Consider the following 19,504-nt stretch of genomic DNA (forward strand, 5'->3'; position numbering starts at 1 on the left):
CCGGACGGCACCGGAGGGCCACCCGGAACCGAGGAGGCCACTACAGTCGCAGCGAGAAGCAGCAGGACCTACATGAAGCCACCACACACAGCGCCCACTTCCGACTTCGAAGTCGCCGGGATTGCCAGAAGCGCAGGGCAGCGCGAGGGGCGGGGCTGCACGAGAGGCGGGGCCACGCGCCCACAGAGGGCGTGGCCTCCAGCGCGCGCGCGGGAAAGGGGCTGGCGCTGCCTGCGCGCGCACAGGCGGGGGCCGCGCGCAGCACGCTACGGGCCGGATGGCGGCGGCCGCTGCGGGGAGCGGGACGCCCCGCGAAGAGGAGGGGTCCAGTGGGGAGGCAGCGGCCCCGCAGCCGCAAGCTCCGACGAGTGCGCCCGGGGCCCGTCTCTCAAGGCTGCCTCTGGCGCGAGTGAAGGCCTTGGTTAAGGCGGACCCTGATGTGACGCTCGCGGGACAGGAAGCCATCTTCATTCTGGCACGAGCCGCGGTGCGGCGGGAGCGCGAGGGGCTCTGGGACGCGGGGGGGGCGTGGCTAGGGGCGTGGTTTAGTGACAGCGAGGGGCGGGGCTTAGGGCGGCGTGGGCCGGCGTCGGGATGGAGGAGGTGGAGGAGGAGGAGGGTCGGAGCAGGGTGTACGGAAGAGCCGGAAGTGGGAGGTGCTGGGGCCGCATTGTGAGGTGTGAGTGTAGGAAGGGGGGACGGTAAAAGGGTCGCGTACGGTAGTATTAGTTTGTTACACCTGCCTCCTCCTGACTTTAATTTGCATCTCCAGTGTCTACCATAGACCTTGTAGGAGTCTCTAGTGAATGAGTGGGGTGGATTGACAAAGGAGGGAGGAGAGATGTGTCATGGGCTAAAGGGGAAGGGGAAAGTGGGGGCACACTTTCATGAAGTCCAGGGCCAACTTCAGCTTCCCTGAGGACCTCCCCAAGCATCCGAGCCCCCACCCACCCTCCCCCTACTCACCAATAGAAGCTCTCAGAAGTTGTGCCAGTGCCCACCAGTACAGCAGGTCCTCAGATAACCCCGTATCTGCTCAGCATCCTTCCCATGTAATGTGGACGAGGTGCCATAGGAGCTTAACTGTTGTTTGTATCACGTCGTCTAAGGTAAAATTGGTTTGGTTATGTGGCGTTTCGCCTAAAGCCTCAGAAGATTAAGTGAGGGCTTACTGTACACCTCTCCCGTTTGCTTCACAGGAACTGTTTGTGGAGACTATTGCAAAAGATGCCTACTGCTGCGCTCAACAAGGAAAGCGGAAAACCCTCCAGCGGAGAGATTTGGGTAGAGTGTCCCAGGGGCATCTGCTGCAAAGGAGGCGGGGCGGGGCTTTCCCTCTTAGTGGTTACGAAGGCCTCACTGTAAAATGAGAGGTGCCAAAGGGTCTCTGTCTGTGATTTCTGTTGGGCTGCCATCGTGCCAGAAAGCCCTACGTTTAGAGTCTCTGTGCGTTGGGTGGCTGGTGTGATGTCGGGACAGAGAAGGAAAGGAGTCCAGCTGTTGCCACAGCTGACTAGACCTCTTTATGCTTTCTGCCAGGTTGTGCCAGGCTTGATACTGCTTTTCCCCCTAGACACTGGGGATTTGATTTCTGCGTTTTCTTTCTAGGTGGTAACCATCATACTTGTGCACACTTTCACATAATCGTATTTTCACTTTCCCCGCTATATTGCTAAACTCTTCTCTGATGACACTCAGAGCAAAGAGGTTCCCTTCCCTGAACAGTATTTGCCCAGGCCTTTCTTACTCTTGTAGAGAGAGAGCTGATAGGTAAGATTTGGTGGTGGAGTAGCAATGGATTTCAAGTTAGCAAAGGGACACATTTTATAAACACCCTGGTTTGCATAAAGCCTCTTGCCTCCTTCAGTGTGTGGGTTATGCTCTTTGTGGGGGCTGATGTCCAAATGACCAGAGGTAGTCAGGTGTCCCTTTACCTTGTGTTTCAGACAATGCGATAGAAGCTGTGGATGAATTTGCTTTTCTGGAAGGTAAGTTCTCTACCAGTGGATAATTATTTCTAGCTGTCTTTTCCATGCTAATGATCTGAGTTCAAAACCTTATATAAGCCGAAACCGGTTTGGCTCAGTGGATAGAGCGTCGGCCTGCGGACTGAAGGGTCCCGGGTTCGATTCCGGTCAAGGGCATGTATGTTGGTTGCGGGCACATCCCCAGTGGGAGGTGTGCAGGAGGCAGCTGGTCGATGTTTCTCTCTCATCGATGTTTCTAACTCTCTATCCCTCTCCCTTCCTCTCTGTAAAAAATCAATAAAATATATTAAAAACAAACAAACAAAAAAAAAAACCTTATATAAAATGGATGCATGGTTCTTCTTTGGTTGTGTAGGGATAATTCTTTCTCCTTACTTCCTATAGATAGGAACAAGAGGTAATTGGATAAATCTGGTGGGATTTAGAAATTTCAGTTCCCTTAGGGAATTAGAACTTCTACCTGAGGATTGCTAATCATAAAGAAATGGCAGAGAAATTTAGATCGAAGTGGAGTTAGGTGGATTCTGAAGTTTAATTCCCCTAGGTAATTTGATCTTGCCCTAGGTATAAATCTTTCCCCCTTAATGCTAGAAACCAGAAACAATTGCCAACATTTAAAGAGTACTTCTTGTTCCTTTTTTTCTTCAACAACTTCTTGTTCCTTTTTTTCTTAAGTGATTATTTTGCTGCCTTAAGAGATTCTATACTCACCTGTATCTGTTTGTTCTTAGGAATTTTAGGTGAACTCATGTTTACTAACTAAATCTTGTAAATTGAAATAGCAAATATTTGACATATCTCATTTCAGCTACCTTCTTTCAGAACTATTTCTGACTTCACTACACCAAGGTATTCTCATTACCTCCTTCAAGCCTTATTACCATCCAAAATCTTTTCTTGATGTATTTATTTCATTTTATTTACACCTTTCTTTTGCATTTTTATATCAATCTAGGCTCCTGGCCCTTTTGAGATGTTCTTTTAAATGTCTTTAAATTCCCATGACCAGCTTCAAGTATCTTCTTTTTTTATTTTTAAAAAAAATATATTTTATTGATTTTTTACAGAGAGGAAAGGAGAGAGATAGAGTTAGAATCATCAATGAGAGAGAAACATCGATCAGCTGCCTCCTGCATGCCCCCTACTGGGGATGTGCCTGCAACCCAGGTACATGCCCTTGACCAGAATCGAACCTGGGGCCCTTCAGTACGCAGGCCGACGCTCTATCCACTGAGCCAAACCGGCTACGGCTCAAGTATCTTCTTTATAGCATTTTCTTAAGCTCTCTGTTCATGTACTCATTATTCTTAAAACTAACTTGTTAGCTACCTGCCTTAAGGCAGGCAACTTCTTGTGACTGACTTCCTATTAGTCTTCCAATCAAAAATACTGGGGCCCCTGCTTTTCCTGCTCATTTTTAATTACCAGCTCTTCAGATTTGTATCTTAAAGATATAACACTAGTACTCTGTGGATAATAAATTAATTGGAGTGTGCCAGCAATGGAAGTGGAGAGATTTTAATGCAGTTTTCCATCCCACCCTCTTCCATGGCATAGTGCTTAGCTTGGACTTTTATGAGAAAGATGTGCTACCAATTGCGCTAATGAGGCACCTTAGCTTGGATTTTTAGTAAATGCCATTTATTGAGTAGTAGATGTGTTCATTTTCACGTTCCAATAGAATAATCTCAGTAATTGAATCCTCTGTTATATTACATTAATATATCAGAATTTTGACCATTTTAGCCTCTATGGATTTAGTCAATATTATATTATTTTTGTACCTGTTAAAATAAATGTTCTTATGTCCATAGAAGTGTATGTTCTAAGTAGAAAATTACCTTTTTCTTTTTTTAATCAAGGCAATATATATCCGTGCTTAAAAATCAGATGGTGCCCTTGCTGGTTTTGGTCAGTGGATAGAGTCTCGACCCTTGGACTGAAGTGTCCTGGGTTCAATTCTGGTCAAAGGCATGTACTTCGGTTGCAGGTTCCCCAGCCCTGGTCGGGGTGTGTAGGAGAAAATCAATCAATGTGTCTCTCTCACATCAATGTTTCTCTCTGTCTCTCCCTCTCTCCTCTCTTCCACTTTTTCTAAAAATCAATGGAAAAATATCCTCAGGTGAGGATTAACAACAAAAAAATCAGTTACCTAATAGCTGTAGTGAAATGCAGCTGTTGCTCCTCACCCTTTTGCTTCTGTTTTTAGCTTTCAGGTGGTTACTCATATTTCTAAATAATATGCTTCCTCCGTGATTTATCAAGTGCAGATGTTATTAATTCCTGCTATGATAAATGAAGATTTGGCTAACCTATACTACCCCATAAATCCCTTCCTCCTTTTTTAAAAAAATATATTTTTATTGATTTCAGAGAGGAAGGGAGAGGGAGAGAGAGATGGAAACATTAATGATGAGAGAGAATCATTGATCGGCTATCTCCTGCACACCCTCCACTGGGAATCGAACTCGGGACCCTTAAGTCCGCAAGCTGACACTCTATCCACTGAGCCAAACCAGCTAGGGCCTTCCTTTCTTTTTTTTTGGTAGTTGTATCATTATTTTTAGTTCCTTTGATACCTTTACAGTTTATATAACACACCAAAATGTCTATTTTTTTGTTGTACCCAACTTTCAGCATATTTCTTGTCTTTACACTTTGTAAAGTATGATTGTTACTGCACCTGTCTTTTCCTTTCCTGCTTTTAGCCCACTTCTAGCTCTTGCTTTGGGTCATCTACACTTATTCTTTGACATTGTTGAGGCTGATGACATATTATCAGAATTAAATCTTGCATGCTTTATATGTAGGTTAAGTGTAGAAGTTGAAAATAGTACTGTGAATAGTCTTCATGTATATTCTTTCCGTTCCTTAATACTTCATATAGGTCCCTTCCTTGCAGGTAACTGTTACCAGGCTCTGTAATCTTCTGGATACTTTATGCAAATAAGTGTAAATATGTATATTCTTATAAGTTTTTCCTTATGAAATATAATGTGAACAAATGTAAAGACAATAAATAATAAAATAAACAACATTGTAACCACCAACTAGGCAAAGAGATAGACTATTGTCAACCCCCAGAAGCTCCATATGTATTTCTTCCTCATCATCTTCCTTCCTGTGCCCTGTCCTGAATAACTGTTTCCTGACTTTTTGGTAATTACTTCCTTGATTTTCTTTATAATTTTACCACATAAGCATGCATCTGTAAATATGAGGATTGAATTTTGTATTTTTTTGAACTTTGTACAAATAGAAATAAACTGTATGTATTCATTTGTCAGCATCCGTTTCATAGCTGTTTTCTTTAGGTTAATTCATTTATGAGATTCATCTTTGTGGTTACACATATATCTAGTTTTTTCATTTTCTTTGTTGTATGGCATGCATACAATACATTGTGACAATACCACAATGGAACCATTTTAATGTCGATATTTGGATAATCTTTTTTTGGTGTGTGCTATTATGAACAGTTTGTTATGAATATTCTTACGTGTTTCTCTGGGTATGTGTATGTATATGTGTATGTGTATGTATAAAGTTCCTGGGACATAGGATATGTGTATCTCCCTTTTGTAGGTATTGCTGAACTTCCTGTATTACCTCATTCACATTTGTGCCAGTAGTATATGATAACTCTCATTGCTCTTTATTCTTGCCAGCACCGGGTATTATCAGAGTTTTTAATTTTTGTCAGTCTGGTAGGAATGTAATGAAATTGCATTATGGTTATAATTTGCCCTCATTACTAGTGACATTAAGCATCTTTCCATATGCATGTTCATTTTTTTGTGGGGATATTGTTCTATTTTTCTTTTGGATATTTTTTTCTTTTTTATTAAAAGACAGGAGCTCAACACAGGAGCTTCCCCCTGGTGGTCAGTGCACTCCCACAGGGGGGAGCGCTGCTCAGCCAGAAGCCTGGCTTATGGCTGGTGAGCACAGTGGCAGTGGTGGTAAGGAGTGAGAGGTCCCTGTCTGTGAGAGCCCCGGACTGTGAGAGGGATGTCTGACTGCCGGCTTAGGCCCAATTCCCCAGCAGGCGGACATCCCCCAAGGGGTCCTGGACTGTGAGAGGGCACAGGCTGGACTGAGGGGGGGCTCCATCCCTCCCAGCCCCCCTGCAACCCCCCATTCGCGCCTCCAGTGCACAAATCTCATGCACTGGGCCTCTAGTCTTTCATAAAAATAGAATAGCCTTTTTATCTATTGGTTTGAGGTAGGTATCCAGTCTTTTTCTTTTTGTTTTTCTCCCTTCTTTGGCTATCTACTTGTCCATATCATTTTCTCTATAGTTCTATCTTTTTTACAAATCAAGGCTGTTTCTGGGCTTTTTATTCTCTCTTACTGATCTGTGTGTCTATTTCCATGTCAGTACCACACTGTCTCAATTATAGGAGCTTTATCCAAGAGAGCAAATCTTCCCACCTTGTTCTTTGATTTTGATGTGCATTTTAGAATCTGCTTGTCAAATTTTACAAAAAGGGATATTGATATGGATGGCATTGAGTTTATAGATTACTTTGGGTGAGAAATGATATGATATCTTTAAAATAGTGAATCTTCCAGTCCATGAACCTGGTATATTTTTTCATTTATTTATACCTTTAATTTTTTAAAATTAAGTTTTTTTTAATTTTACCTGAAAAAATCTTGACATATACTATTAGATGTTTTTCCCTAAGTACTTTATATTTTTAATGCTATTGTTAGTGGTATCTTCCTGAAAATGTCATTTAAAAAACATTGCTAGTATATAGAAATATAAATGATTACATATGTTAATTTTGCACCTAGTCTCTTGCTCAACTCTTACTAATTCTAATGATTTATCTGTTCATTCTTTTGACTTCCTTAATCACACAGTAATATCTTCCAATAATGATAATTTTGAGAAATTTTAAAAAATAAATGTCTTTAAAATTTCTTTTGCCATATTGCACTGGCTAGTATCTCCATTAGTGTTGAGTAATAGTGACAGCATTTTTTTTTTTTTTCAAAATATGCTTTTATTGATTTTAAAGAGAGTGGAAGGGAGAGGTAGAGAAACATTGATGTGAGAAACATCAATCGGCTGCTTCTTACACACCTCTTACACCCCTTCTGTGTAATGTTTCTGACCTTGCAGTTTGCTTTCTCTTCAGTGACCTTATCTCCTTTAACATTTTTTATTTTATTTTTTCTTTTTATATATTTCAGTTCTGCACATTCTATTTGGCTATTTTTTAAATGTATTTTGTCACTTTTTGTTGTTTGTATTTTCTGTAGGTATTTTGAAGCTTGCATTTTATTTCTTTAAACATAAGCACAATTGTTTTATAGTCTGTGTCCATCTAATACCCAAGCCTTTTGAAGCATTTTTTTTTTTGTCTACTGTTTCTGTTGGTACTGTTTCATGGTCATTTTTCTCTATATGCCTAGTTATATCAGTACATGGTTCATTGGATTTGAAGTATTATTTGTTGGATAATTTGAGGCCTATATAATGAAATCTTTCTCCAAAGATTTTCATGTGCTTCTGCAAGGCACCTAGGGGCATTTATCAATGCAGAATCTCCTTAATCCAAATTCAAGATTTGAGGCTGCTCAGATCACTGTGGTGATATGAACCGTGACTGCAGGCCTGTGAGGGGGCTGATTTAATTCTGGTTTTGCCTTACTTGAGAGTTTAACCGTTTGGGACTCCAGTGTTAAACAATGTGTGTGTGTGTGTGTGTGTGTGTGTGTGTATGTGTGGTGGTGGTGGTGGTGGTGGTGTGTGTGTGTGTGTGTGTGTGGGTGGTGGTGGTGGTGGTGGTGGTGGTGGTGGTGTGTGTGTGTTGGGGGGGGGGGGGGTGGTCAGGTTATCAGACTGTCCCTCTTGAGTCTGGGATTTGAATCTTGGTTCACTGAGCCTGCCAAAATCATAGCAGTTTTTCAGCTCTGTTTTTTGGATTGGAAAATGCCTTCAAGGGTGAAAGCAGCTTTGAAGGCTGGGTTTACTTTGTGTTCTTGCCTTTCAGCATATTGGATTTTCCGTTTCTTGGAGCTTTTTCAAAGCCTAGATTTAAAAAAAAAGATTTTAATCAGCTTTATCAGTTGGTCTTAGCAGGAATTTGCATTCTCACTTTTTTAAAAAAAAGTAAATTTTGGTCTCTCACTGTGTAGGATTTCTTCACATACCTGGTAGTTTTCATTCTATCTTAAAATGAGGGAATAAGAAGGCTGTTGGAAACTCTGTGTGTGTGTGTGTGTTTTGCCTGGCAATTTTCTTTAGATGTTATGGTGGTATCCCCCAAAGGCCAGAATGCAGAGAGCTTTACTGTGGGGAGCTGGCTAGTTTTCCAGATAATTCCTTTAAAAGCTCTGATACTTTCCTGCCAAGTTAGGTTTACAGTCTTGTTTTTTCCCTCTACATTTTTGATAAATATACTTAAGTCAGATTTCTGATACTCAACTTTTTGTTGAAATCTCTTAACTGTTGATAGATTCCCCCCCCCCCCCAATTCTTTGTTGTAGATTTATGTCTTTTTTTATAAATATATTTTGCTTGATTTCGGAGAGGAAGGGAGAGGGAGAGAGAGATAGAAACATCAGTGATGACAGAGAATCATGGATTGGCTGCCTCTTGCACGCTCCCTATTAAGCTCAAAACCCAGGCATGTGCCCTGACCAGGAATCAAACCATGACCTCCTGGTTCATAGGTCAATGCTCAACCACTGAGCCATGCTAGCCAGGTGATTTATGTCTTTTTTAAGCTTTTTTTCCCCCCCTTTTTAAATGGAATCTTAGGTAGGAGAGCATAGAACAGTGATGGCAAACTTTTTGAGCTAGGCGTGTCAGCATTTTGAAAACCCCTATCTTAACTCTGGTACCGTGTCACATATAGAAATTTTTTGATCTTTGCAACCATAGTAAAACAAAGACTTATATTTTTGATATTTATTTTATATATTTAAATGCCACTTAACAAGGACAAATCAACCAAAAAAATGAATTCGCGTGTCACCTCTGACACGTGTGTCATAGGTTCGCCATCACTGGCATAGAACATAGAAACCTGTGGGCTCAGTATCCCATCTTGAACTAGAACTTTCTCAAAAAATTATAAACTCTTTGTTTCATCTCATGTATTTTGTGTCTCCCCTTGTATGGTCTCCATAAGTGCTCGCTAACTAACACAATAACTTCTTAGGCCTTTCCCAACTCTAATCTAACTCTTCAGACAAGTATGCTTAACTCCCAATTGTCCACCCTCTGAACTGTTTTTCCCCGAGTGTCTTTTGGATGGCTATTCTTCTAAACAAGTGTTTGGTTTTAGAGAATTGCCAGCACCAAAGCAGCTCCCACTTTAACCTTGCCCAGTTTGTTATACGCACCCAGCTCTTGAGGCTCCTTGCTTGATACATTGCTCTTTGTCTTTTTAGGTACTTTGGATTGATTACTGAGCTGGACACTTTGTAAGCCTTCTCCTGCATCCTTCAGCGAGCCCTCTGCAGGCCTCAGCTTTGAAGAATGGAGTCCTTGGAAAGTCGCACTGTAGTTTCCTGTTCTAACTTTACCTAAGTCAGAATAACCTGCTCGTTTTTCTCTACAAGGTCTTCCATGGCTGTGTCTTCCATCTCTGTCTAGATCAACTGCTGCTGCTTGAGGCAGAGACAAAGAAAATGATTTGTGTTGGTTGCTTAATGAATGACAGGGACCAGAATAAAGGTCTCTGATCAACTTGAAGCTAGTGTGTTTCATATTCTTGCCTTTGTTCTCCCACCGTGATGGGAGTGCTGCCATGCCCAGTCACAGACCTTCTTGATCGTCCCTGCCAGCCATTCTAAATCTCAGTCTTTTCATTTATTTGTTCTTACTTTTCCAGCATGTCACCAGAATCTGGTTCCAGAATTTGCTAGATACCTACCACTTAAGGTCTTCATAAATTCAAATAAATGTGATCCTAGATTTAAAATGAATTCAAATTTTTAACAGCGTTGTTAAGATATAACTCACATACCATTTAAAGTATGTAGTTCAATAGTTTTTAGTGTATTTACAGATAGATATGTACAACTGTCACCACCATTTTAGAACATTTTCATCTGAGTGGAATCATAATATGTGGTGTTTTGTGCCTGGCTTCTTTCATGTAGATAATATTTTTAAGGTTTATCTATGTGATACCATATATCAGTAGCAGTTCCTTTATTTTTATTTTTTAATTGTGAAATATACATAACAAAATTTACCATTTAAGCCATTTGTAAGTGTACAGTTTTGTGGCATAAGCATATTCACAGTTTTGTACACCATTATCCATCTCCAGAACATTTTCCATTTTCCTAAACTGAAACTCTGTACCCATTAAACAGTAATTTCCCACTCTCTCCTCCCCTAGTCCCTGGCTAAATTTTGTTTTGTTTTTTGAGGGGAAGGTGTGGGTGACAGCAGGAAGGAGGCAGACTATGTAGGAAGTAGTGGTTAAGGAAAGCGCAGGAAGCCTTGGACAGTGGGCCTTACATATTTTTGAATCATGGATCAATGATACAAAGTTCATAGATCTCCCTAGAAAAATGCAGATGCTCAGTCCTGTAGCGTTTTGTAAATAAACTTTATTTTAGAATAATACTACATTTACAACAAAGTTGCAAAGACAGTGCCCAGACCCTATAGCCACTGAGCTATTTAGTGTCCTATAAATAAGTCTTAACTGCACTCAGTCCTGCAGGGAGAGGCTGGCTCCCCAAGCCCTTGGCGAAGTAGTCATCCTTAGAGCACCACTTGGTAGAAGTGCTCTCCTGACAAATCAGGGAAGGCTGTGACAATTTCAGGAATTTCCTCTTGAGTTTTCTAAGAAATAAACTTTTTCCTCTTGAGTTTTCTAAGAAATAACAAACTCCCAGACACTCTCCAACCATTGTATTGAGCGCAATACAGTGTTTTCTTCTTTTTCACGCAGGGTGTCTGAACCGCAGTGTGTTGTCCCTGCTTGGAAGATTTCGTGCAGTGCAAAGGAAACCAGTATGAGGCTCTGCTCAGAATACCATGCTTAAAGCCCTTTGCTCTTAATAATATACTCCAGTATATAAGCTGTGGTGGGCTCTCCCCAAGAATTTGGAAATAAGAGGTAGGAAGATTGTCCCCTGAAAGTGGAACCTTAAAGTTAAGTATAATTAGACTTGATAAAATCTATCTAGATTCTAGAAGAATGTCAGTCAGCATGGGGCACTGGTCAATCCTGGAAGTGAGGAAGGAGTCCCAGAAACACTATTGCCCACTAGGTAGGTAGTCTGAGCCTTAGCCAGTGCCTCTGACTACTTCGGTCCCATTGGCCAGACATGTCAGTGCCTTCAAACACTGGAATCATAACTCCCTTTGTTCTGAGCCCACTTTTCCTAGGCAGTGGTTTGATGCTCACCTGGCTTCCCATGTAGCTGATCATGGGGAGTTGGACTATTTCCATTCACTGTGACAGTGATTTCTCTTTGTGAATGAATGGGGTCATTTCCAGCTCTGGGTTGTCAGTCCATGTTACATCCTTAAAGGGAGATGAGGATGTGGTGGCCATATGCACTGGAAGTATTTCAGTCCCGGTGAGAGTTATTCCATATTGTGCCGCGACAGCACGGCCAAGGGTGAACCTGAGTGGGGGTGGTGAAGGATTTAGAAAAGATAGACGAGAAGAAAGCTGGGTCTGGGTGGGACGCTGCCCTCTCTGATGGAGAGAGTGCCACAGCCTGTAAGCCGAGTCTTTATTTTATAGCCATATTCCACGAGGCAAAGTAAGGGCGTGGTTACAAAGTTCTCGTGAGTTTTGAATCTACTCAGTTACATGCACCTGAACTCTATCAAGCCCACATCACTCAGGCATGTGGGGCCAAGTGTTCCAACCATAGGTTCAAGCTTACACCTATAGCCTCTGGCTATAATTGTGCTGGGAGGGCTTTGCCTTCCAAGCTGGGACTTGCATGTGGTCATGAGAGGACTGTGCCCTCTCATTAGTCCGAGGCTTGAACCTGTCCAAACACTGTGTCCAAACTACAGTGTCCAAACACTAGGCGGTCTCCACACCATATTATAGATTACTTTCTTGCCAAGCAAGGGATATGTTCTTGGAAAATAGGTATTGCCAGAAAATACAAGAAAATTTACACTAGGAAATGATATGGGGGATGGAGGGACAGAAATTTTGTTTATATTTGGGAGCATCTGCTAGCTGCATTATACCCATATTTATAAAATTCCATAAATATTTCAATGTGTCAGATGAGGGAGGAAGGAGATGCTTTGAAGTCAGGAGAAGGTAATCTGCACAGGCCAAAGGTGTAACATCATGGGCCAGGTGTACAATACTCAAAACATAAAAGTCCAATCTCTAGGCTGTGGAAACCATTTGGGAATGAGAAAGACAGCACCAACACTCACTGGCTTTTGTGCTGAATGCCTGGCAATGACATTCCTGGTTTTCTGTAGGGTAAAGGCTAATTTGCTATAACAAATATACCACAAAACATACTGGCTTAAATAAAGTAGAAATTTGTTTCTCCTCCATGTAACAATTCATGGACTAGACCAGTGGTTGGCAAACTGCGGCTCATGAGCCCCATGCGGCTCTTTGGCCCCTTGAGTGTGGCTCTTCCACAAAATACTGACTTCTGTGCATGGGCCATGAAGTTTCAACCACACTGTATGTGTGCGCCCGCATGTGGTATTTTGTGGAAGAGTCACACTCAAGGGGCCAAAGAGCTGCATGTGGCTCACGAGCCGCAGTTTGCCGACCACTGGACTAGACTAGCAGGGTTGCTGTGCTCCACGGGGTCATTCTGAGATCTAGGCTCCTTTCATCTTAATGGGTTTGACATTCCTGTATATACTGTCCAATAGAACTTCCTATGATGATGGAAATGTTCTACATCCGTGCTCTACAATGTGGTAGCTGCCGGCCACGTGTGGCTATTGAGAAGTTGAAATGTGGCTATTGTGACTGAGGCACTAACTTTTAAATTATACTTAAATTTAAATAGCCACAGATGCCTAGTGGTTACTGTATTTGACAGAACAACTTAGACACAGGCTGAATGATCTCCAAGTTCAGTTTCAGTTCACAGGAAGGAGAAAGGAAGTGTGAGTAGGACCAGGGTCTTGCCTTTGAAATTGGAGAGGACTCAAGTTGCACACATTACTTCAGTTCAAATCCCATTGATTCCTACTTAGCCTACTTGCCAGTTCTAGTTGCAAGGTCAGTGAGGAAATGTTTCTGGCTAGGGGATCATGTACCCCCTTATTATGGTCAAATGGTAGGTACATTTTGATGGACATCTAGAAGTCTCAGCCACAACATCTCATCTTTGCAATTCTTAACTCTGGGATTGTGCACACTAACATTTCTAAGCCTTGGTGATAATGGTCACTACTCCATAAAGTCATTGTGAACGTCACAGTAATGCTAGTAAAGTCCTCAATATCATGCTGGGCACATAGTGTTGAGTTGTTCAGTCACAGTGGGTCTGGTTCCTATAGCTTTTGTCAGTTCCATTGTCAGCCTGCAGTAATGCTCACTGAGCCTTGCAGCCCTTCCTATTCGGAATGTGGCTCCCCTGTGGTAACAAAAGCTCTAAGAAATCAGGGCTCTTTCAAACACGCGTAAGGGAACGCCATAAGTGGAGGTGGAGACGTGTCTGCATATCAGACCTAGAAGTTGGTTAATGAGAGTTTGCTTTTGAGAAAAAGGTTCATTTTGACCTGCTTACAATCCCAGGTTTCTTAGCGTGAGACATACTGACTGAGATTATTAAGAAAGACCTTTTGGAGACGCTGGAGGGCTTTTACCCAAGACAGACAATATGTCCCTTTTGCTCCCCATTCCCTACTAGAGTCTAGTACAGCAAACAGAGAAAGACATGATTTTTTAAAAAATATATATATATATATACATACATATATATATATATATATATATATATATATAAATATATATAATTGATTTTTTACAGAGAGGAAGGGAGAGGGATAGAGAGTTAGGCACATCGATCAGCTGCCTCCTGCACACCCCCTACTGGGGATGTGCCTGCAACCAAGGTACATGCCCTTGACCGGAATCGAACCGGGACCCTTCAGTCCGCAGCTCTATCCACTGAGCCAAACCGGTTAGGGTGAGAAAGACATGATTTTAAAAAGCTACCTATGCCCATCAATTCATGGTGTTTTCTTGACAGGCTAATAATGAGCACGTCTTACCTTATTAGAGAAGATGGAGACTGACCAGGGTGCCGCAGAGCACCTGTGAGAGCGTCTGTCCTCATTGCAGGGATTCACTCCAGGGTCAAGAAGCAAAGATCACCCCTGTCTTTTTAAGTGACACTGGTAAAGATAATTCACTAGAGATTCTCAGTGCATTTTAAAGAAATACATCATTTCACAGCACACAACTATGAAACTGTATTTAAAAACATTTCTTATTTGCCTTACCTGCTAAAAGAAGCTTCAAGCTCTCAGTGCTTCAAAATAGTGAAATACTCCCCCGGGTAAATGCTAGATGAAAATCTTGGGGATAATTTCTGGATTCCTCCTCTTGCCACTGTTACTATATGGTGCCTGCTAAAAGCAAGAAGCTACATTGGTTTTTCTCCCATTCGTCATTCCTAAATTACAAGTGACAGAAATCAGTGATTTCACTAAGCACTTTGTAAAAGTGCAAAGGTCTGTATGTCAGAATGTGTGTCCTAACAGAGAATAATGTCAGACATAACAAATTTGGGAGAGAAAATTCCCAAGAGAGCTCATTGTCACTGAAAACCCTCAAGCTCAGAGCCTGAGAGAGAGACAGTGGCCTAAAAGCCACCACTTGGGCACAAGCCAAGAGGAAACCCTAAGCTGGGATGACATTGAGGGATGGGAAGAGGAGAAGGAATATGCCAGCAGTTGCCAGCAAATCTATATCTGTGCTAACATGGATGATTTGAGGCTCTGATGATGTTCATGAATGTAGCCCCGGGGGCCCTGCAGGGCCTGGAGTAGGGAACAGACCTGCCTGAGCAGGACTTCACAAGGGAATTCCTCTATACGAAGTTTCTGGCAAGGGCTGGATTTTTCCTGGGGTTTGATTCTCATGTTATTTATTTTGTTTTTCTTTCTTTTTTTAAAATTTCTTTTTTGTTATTATTATTTTTTTAATAGTTAGTGGCTTAGGAATGATGACATAGTCGGCCCCGGGGAAAAGTGTCTACTAAAGGTGACAGTGAAAGCCAGGAGTCACGAGCTGGGACAGATGGATGCATGGTCCTCCTTCCGTTGATGCTAGGAAAACACTGCCCAGTGTTCTCAAAAATAAAAGAAACTCTTGCAGCTGTGACATGAGAATAAGAATACCTTGCTTCACAGCTGATGTAATCTGGCGGAGAAAATGCTGAATACTGAGCTTGCTAAAGGTCAAGTCCGATCAGCCCTTTTTGCTCACAGTCCTCTGTGACTACCTATTGGCCCTCAGGGTCAAGTCCAACCTGCTTAATAAGACTTCACAGGTCTTTGTGATGGTACCCTGCCCCGCTCTATTCCTGTTTCCCCTCCCTCCTCTCCCAGAGCTCTAGCTACTCTGAATTTCCTGAGGGAGCCATGGTCTCTGGGGCTTGGCAGATGCTGTTCCCTCTGCCTGCTGTACTTCCCCCCCATTCTCCTCTCCCCAGTTTGCCTCCTGAGTTCCACTCATTTTCCTGGCCATCCTCCAGGTGAGGGAAGGTGCCCTTGCCCTGGGCTCCCGCATGACCCATCTCTTCTAGCACAGGGCTCTCTGCACTGTGAGTCAGTGCTGGGTTCCCTGTCTCCCGTCAGACTGCCACCTCCATGAGGGTGGAGACGGGTCTGCCTGCTTCACACTGGCCCCCACTCGGCCTCTGGTGTAAGAAAAATAAAAGATTTTTTGGAAAAAAATTGCATCAAAATATTTATAGTTTAAAAAAGTAGTATATGAATCTATGATTTGTATAAAAATTTAAACAACACATAAGATAGGTTAAAAAGTGGAAGTTCCTTTAGTCCAGCGCCACCCTTAAGCTCCACCTTAAGCCCCCCATCTCCATAAGTAGTTACCAGTTTGCTGTTAGACTTCCAACCTTTTAAAATATATATATATATTGATGACAGAAAGGAAGGAAGTGGGAGAGAATCATTGATTGGCTGCCTCCTGCATGCCCCCCAATGGGGGATCGAGACTGCCACCCAGGCATGTGCCTTGACCTCCTCATTCATAGGTCAATGCTCAACCACAGAGCCATACCGGCCAGGCCATAGTCACAAATTTTTGCTGTTAACTCAATATTGTTTACATTATGAGCAAAGATTGTGCACTGCCAAACAAAGAAGTTCATGATAATTGAGTCTCCTTTCTTTTTCAATTTCTTATTTCGTTCTGGAATAATGAGCACATTGCTTTTTCATTTGCTTAGCTATCTCTGAGCTTCTTGCTAAACTTATCCAAGCACTCCAACATCTATGTATCATTCCTCTCAATAAGATTTTTTATATGCTCCAACATATCAGCTTCTTCTATTTCTTTCATATTCCTCAGTCTGCCAATTCTAACCTGGACAGCTTGGGGCCTAGACCAACTACCAGCTGTCATCTGAAAAGTCCCCTTTGCTGTTGTGGTAGGCAAAATAGGAAAGCTGTTCCCCAAGATTCCCATCCACTGGTTTGTAAGTCAAACACCAGTCAAGGTGCTACTATGGGGGACTTTGCAGATATTATTAAGGTCACTAATCAGCTGATTTCAAAATAGGGAGATTGTCCTGGTGGGCCCAGTATAGCCATATAAGCCCTTAGAAATAGAAGGGGAAGGCAGAGAAGTTGGTCAGAGAGATGTGGAAGGAAAGACAAGACAGAAAGGGAGGTCAGAGTGATGTGGACTGTGAAAAGAACTTGACTTACTGTTAGGGGCTTTGAAGATAAAGGAAGGCAACCATGAAGCAAGCAATGGGGGTGACTGCTCAAAGCTGAGACTGACCCAAGAAATGAGGGACCTCATTCATACAACCATATGGAACTGTTTTCTGCCAACAACCTCAGCGAGCTCGGAAGTGGAGCCATCCCTAGGGCCTCCAGAAAAGACTACATCTGGTGATATCTTGATTTTTGGCCTCGTGAGACTTTAAGCAGAGAACCAGCTAAGCCATGCTGAGCCTGGTCTTCTGCAAAAACTGTGAGATAATAAATTTGTGTGTTTTTAAGCCATTAAGTATGTAGTAGTTTTCTACATCAGCAGAGAAGACTAGTATAGCTGCTCTCCTGGGCTTCACTCTCATCTTTCCAGCCTTGGAGTCTAAGACCCTTTGTCTTCTCCTGAGCATACTCTCTAGTGCAGCTTTTTTCAAACATGTTGGTCTCAGGAGCCTTTGATCGAGGTGCCCCAAAAACGTTTGTTGATATACAAAGTGGTTCTATCTATTGATATTTACCACGTTAGAAATTTAAGGGCTCTTTAAAATGTTCATTAATTCATGTCAAAATAGCAATAATAAAACACATTACATGTTGACACAAGTGTTACTCCTTATAATATATATATATATTAAAACAGAATATTACTGAGAAAAGAGGAATTGTTTTACATTTTTGCAAATTTCTTTAATGTCTGGTTTAATAGAAGACAGCTGGATGCTCACACCTGTCACAATGTATTGTTTTAGTTGAAATGTATGAAGAAAATCTAGTCTCAGCAAAGTTATGCAGTTGGAAAAGCAAAGACCTTACTGATCCCCCCCAAAATCTCAGGGCCCCCCAGAGGTCCCTTGGCCATACGTTGAAAACTGCTACTGTGTATGCTATCTTGCTGCTCAAAGTATGGTCCAGGGACCAGCTGCACTGGTATCACCAGGATTTATTAGGAATGTGGACTCCCAGGCCCTCTGAATCAGAATCTGCAGTTTACTAAGATCCTCAGGTGGTTCCTGTGCTGAGGAGAGTTTGAGAGGCACTTCCTCAGGACAGTATGTTTTCTGAGTCGTTGCATGTCTGAAAATGTCTTAATTCGAGCCTCATGTTGACTTGATAGTTTGGCTGGGTATAGGCTAGATGCTAGGTTAAAAGTCATTTTAATTTCCAATTGCTGTTTCCCCAGAGAATAATCAGTGGTATCCAGTGGAAGAGTAGGGGACACTGTGGAGCTTAGCAGGCTGGGGAAGGCACTCAGGATTCCGATCTCCCTGTAAAAAGACTTTCAACCAAGCTCCATGCTTTCAGTCTCTTGCTTCATCCTACCTGCCCCAGAACATTGTTCCTCCATGCTCTGAGGCTTTCCTGGAGTCTGTAGAGGCAACCCCCTTCTCATTCTTATCTTCCTTTACTCGATAAAGGCACCCAGTTTACAGCTTCTTCTGTTCCTCCCATTCTCTTTGGACTTTTGGTTTACACTTTTGTTTATTATTTTACTGTCACTTTGTGGTGTTTTAATGGTTGTGTTTGCTCAAAAGTCTCCCAAATGGTTTTAATGTCCAGAATACTACCAAATGTTTTGCTATCTGGTGGGGTCTAAAAGAGTTTTCCTGGCCCATTGTTCATTTTTGTGGGTTTTTTTTTCATATGAACTTTATAGTTTGCTTAGTCTCTCCCCTTGCACCTCCCAAAACTTGTTGGCATTTTTATTGAGATCATATAAATTTATAGTTTAATTTAGAGAGAATTGATAACTTTAAATTGTTGAGTTTTTCAAGAACAGAGTATGTTTTTCCGTTTATTCAATTTTTTTTATGCTCCTCAGTAGAATTTTAAAGTTTACTTCTGACAGATTTTGCCCATGCCTTGTATTTTATCTCTTTGGTTTCTGTTGTAAATGAGATCATGCCTTCTAATATATTTTGTAACTGGTGTTTCACTTTCTGTTGTATCAATGAAGCCTTTTTGATCTTGAGGTATACAAATCTCCCTCTTATTTTTAAAATATAATTTTTTTTTTTCAACTACAGGCCTGGTGCATGAATTTGTGCACGGGTGGGGTCCCTCGGCCTGGCTGGCAATCAGGACCATCAGGGCTTGCCGGCCAGCCGGTTGGCCTGGGGGATGGACTGCAGGAGGTTGGCCGGCTGGAGGAAGGAACCGTGGGAGGTTGGCTGTGGGAACACACTGACCACCAGGAGGCAGCTCCTGCATTGAGTGTCTGCCCCCTGGTGGGCAGTGTGCATCATAGTGACCAATCATAATAGTTGCTTAGGCTTTTATACATATAGACTAGTGGCCCGGTGCACAAAATTTGTGCACATTAAAAGGGAATTAATTAGAGGAAATATTTTAATATTGATATTTGCCCTTTCTCTATAATAGAAGTGTCAGAGATGGAAGAAAATTAGTAAAATGTATATGAAAACCTCCCTCCTGTCAGAGTTTGGGGTGTGCTGTGGGACCCAGAGTCAAGTCCCCACCCACCTGCACCTTGAAATCGCGCGAGACCCAGACCTGGCCGACCCCATTCCCATCAAGCCCTGCAGGGCAGGGGGCACAGCCTCAGGTCCCCCATCAAGCCCCACCAGGTGGGGGTTGCAGCCTCAGGTCTCCT

General features: G+C 42.3%; 1 protein-coding gene across 1 annotated transcript; it reads left to right on the forward strand.

Annotated features, from left to right (window-relative positions):
- The first annotated feature begins 244 nt into the window (after positions 1-244).
- On the forward strand, positions 245-9,705 carry POLE4 (DNA polymerase epsilon 4, accessory subunit). The gene is made up of 4 exons (XM_070428485.1): positions 245-487; positions 1,200-1,284; positions 1,947-1,988; positions 9,402-9,705. Exons 1-4 carry the CDS (start codon positions 278-280, stop codon positions 9,413-9,415), a joined length of 351 nt encoding a protein of 116 aa, XP_070284586.1. The 5' UTR covers positions 245-277; the 3' UTR covers positions 9,416-9,705.
- The last annotated feature ends 9,799 nt before the right edge of the window (positions 9,706-19,504 follow it).

Source organism: Myotis yumanensis, unplaced genomic scaffold, assembly GCF_028538775.1.
Source record: "Myotis yumanensis isolate MYYU_CA2020_CCGP unplaced genomic scaffold, mMyoYum1.0.hap1 SCAF_11, whole genome shotgun sequence".
In the NCBI taxonomy this organism is placed as follows: Eukaryota; Metazoa; Chordata; class Mammalia; order Chiroptera; family Vespertilionidae; genus Myotis; species Myotis yumanensis.

Bases quoted from the DNA above. Each gene is read 5' to 3' on its own strand.
- POLE4 (XM_070428485.1), top strand. From the start codon at position 278: ATGGCGGCGGCCGCTGCGGGGAGCGGGACGCCCCGCGAAGAGGAGGGG. The intron at 488-1,199 runs GTGCGGCGGGAG...TTTGCTTCACAG, and splicing joins TCATTCTGGCACGAGCCGCG to GAACTGTTTGTGGAGACTAT. The intron at 1,285-1,946 runs GTAGAGTGTCCC...CTTGTGTTTCAG, and splicing joins CCTCCAGCGGAGAGATTTGG to ACAATGCGATAGAAGCTGTG.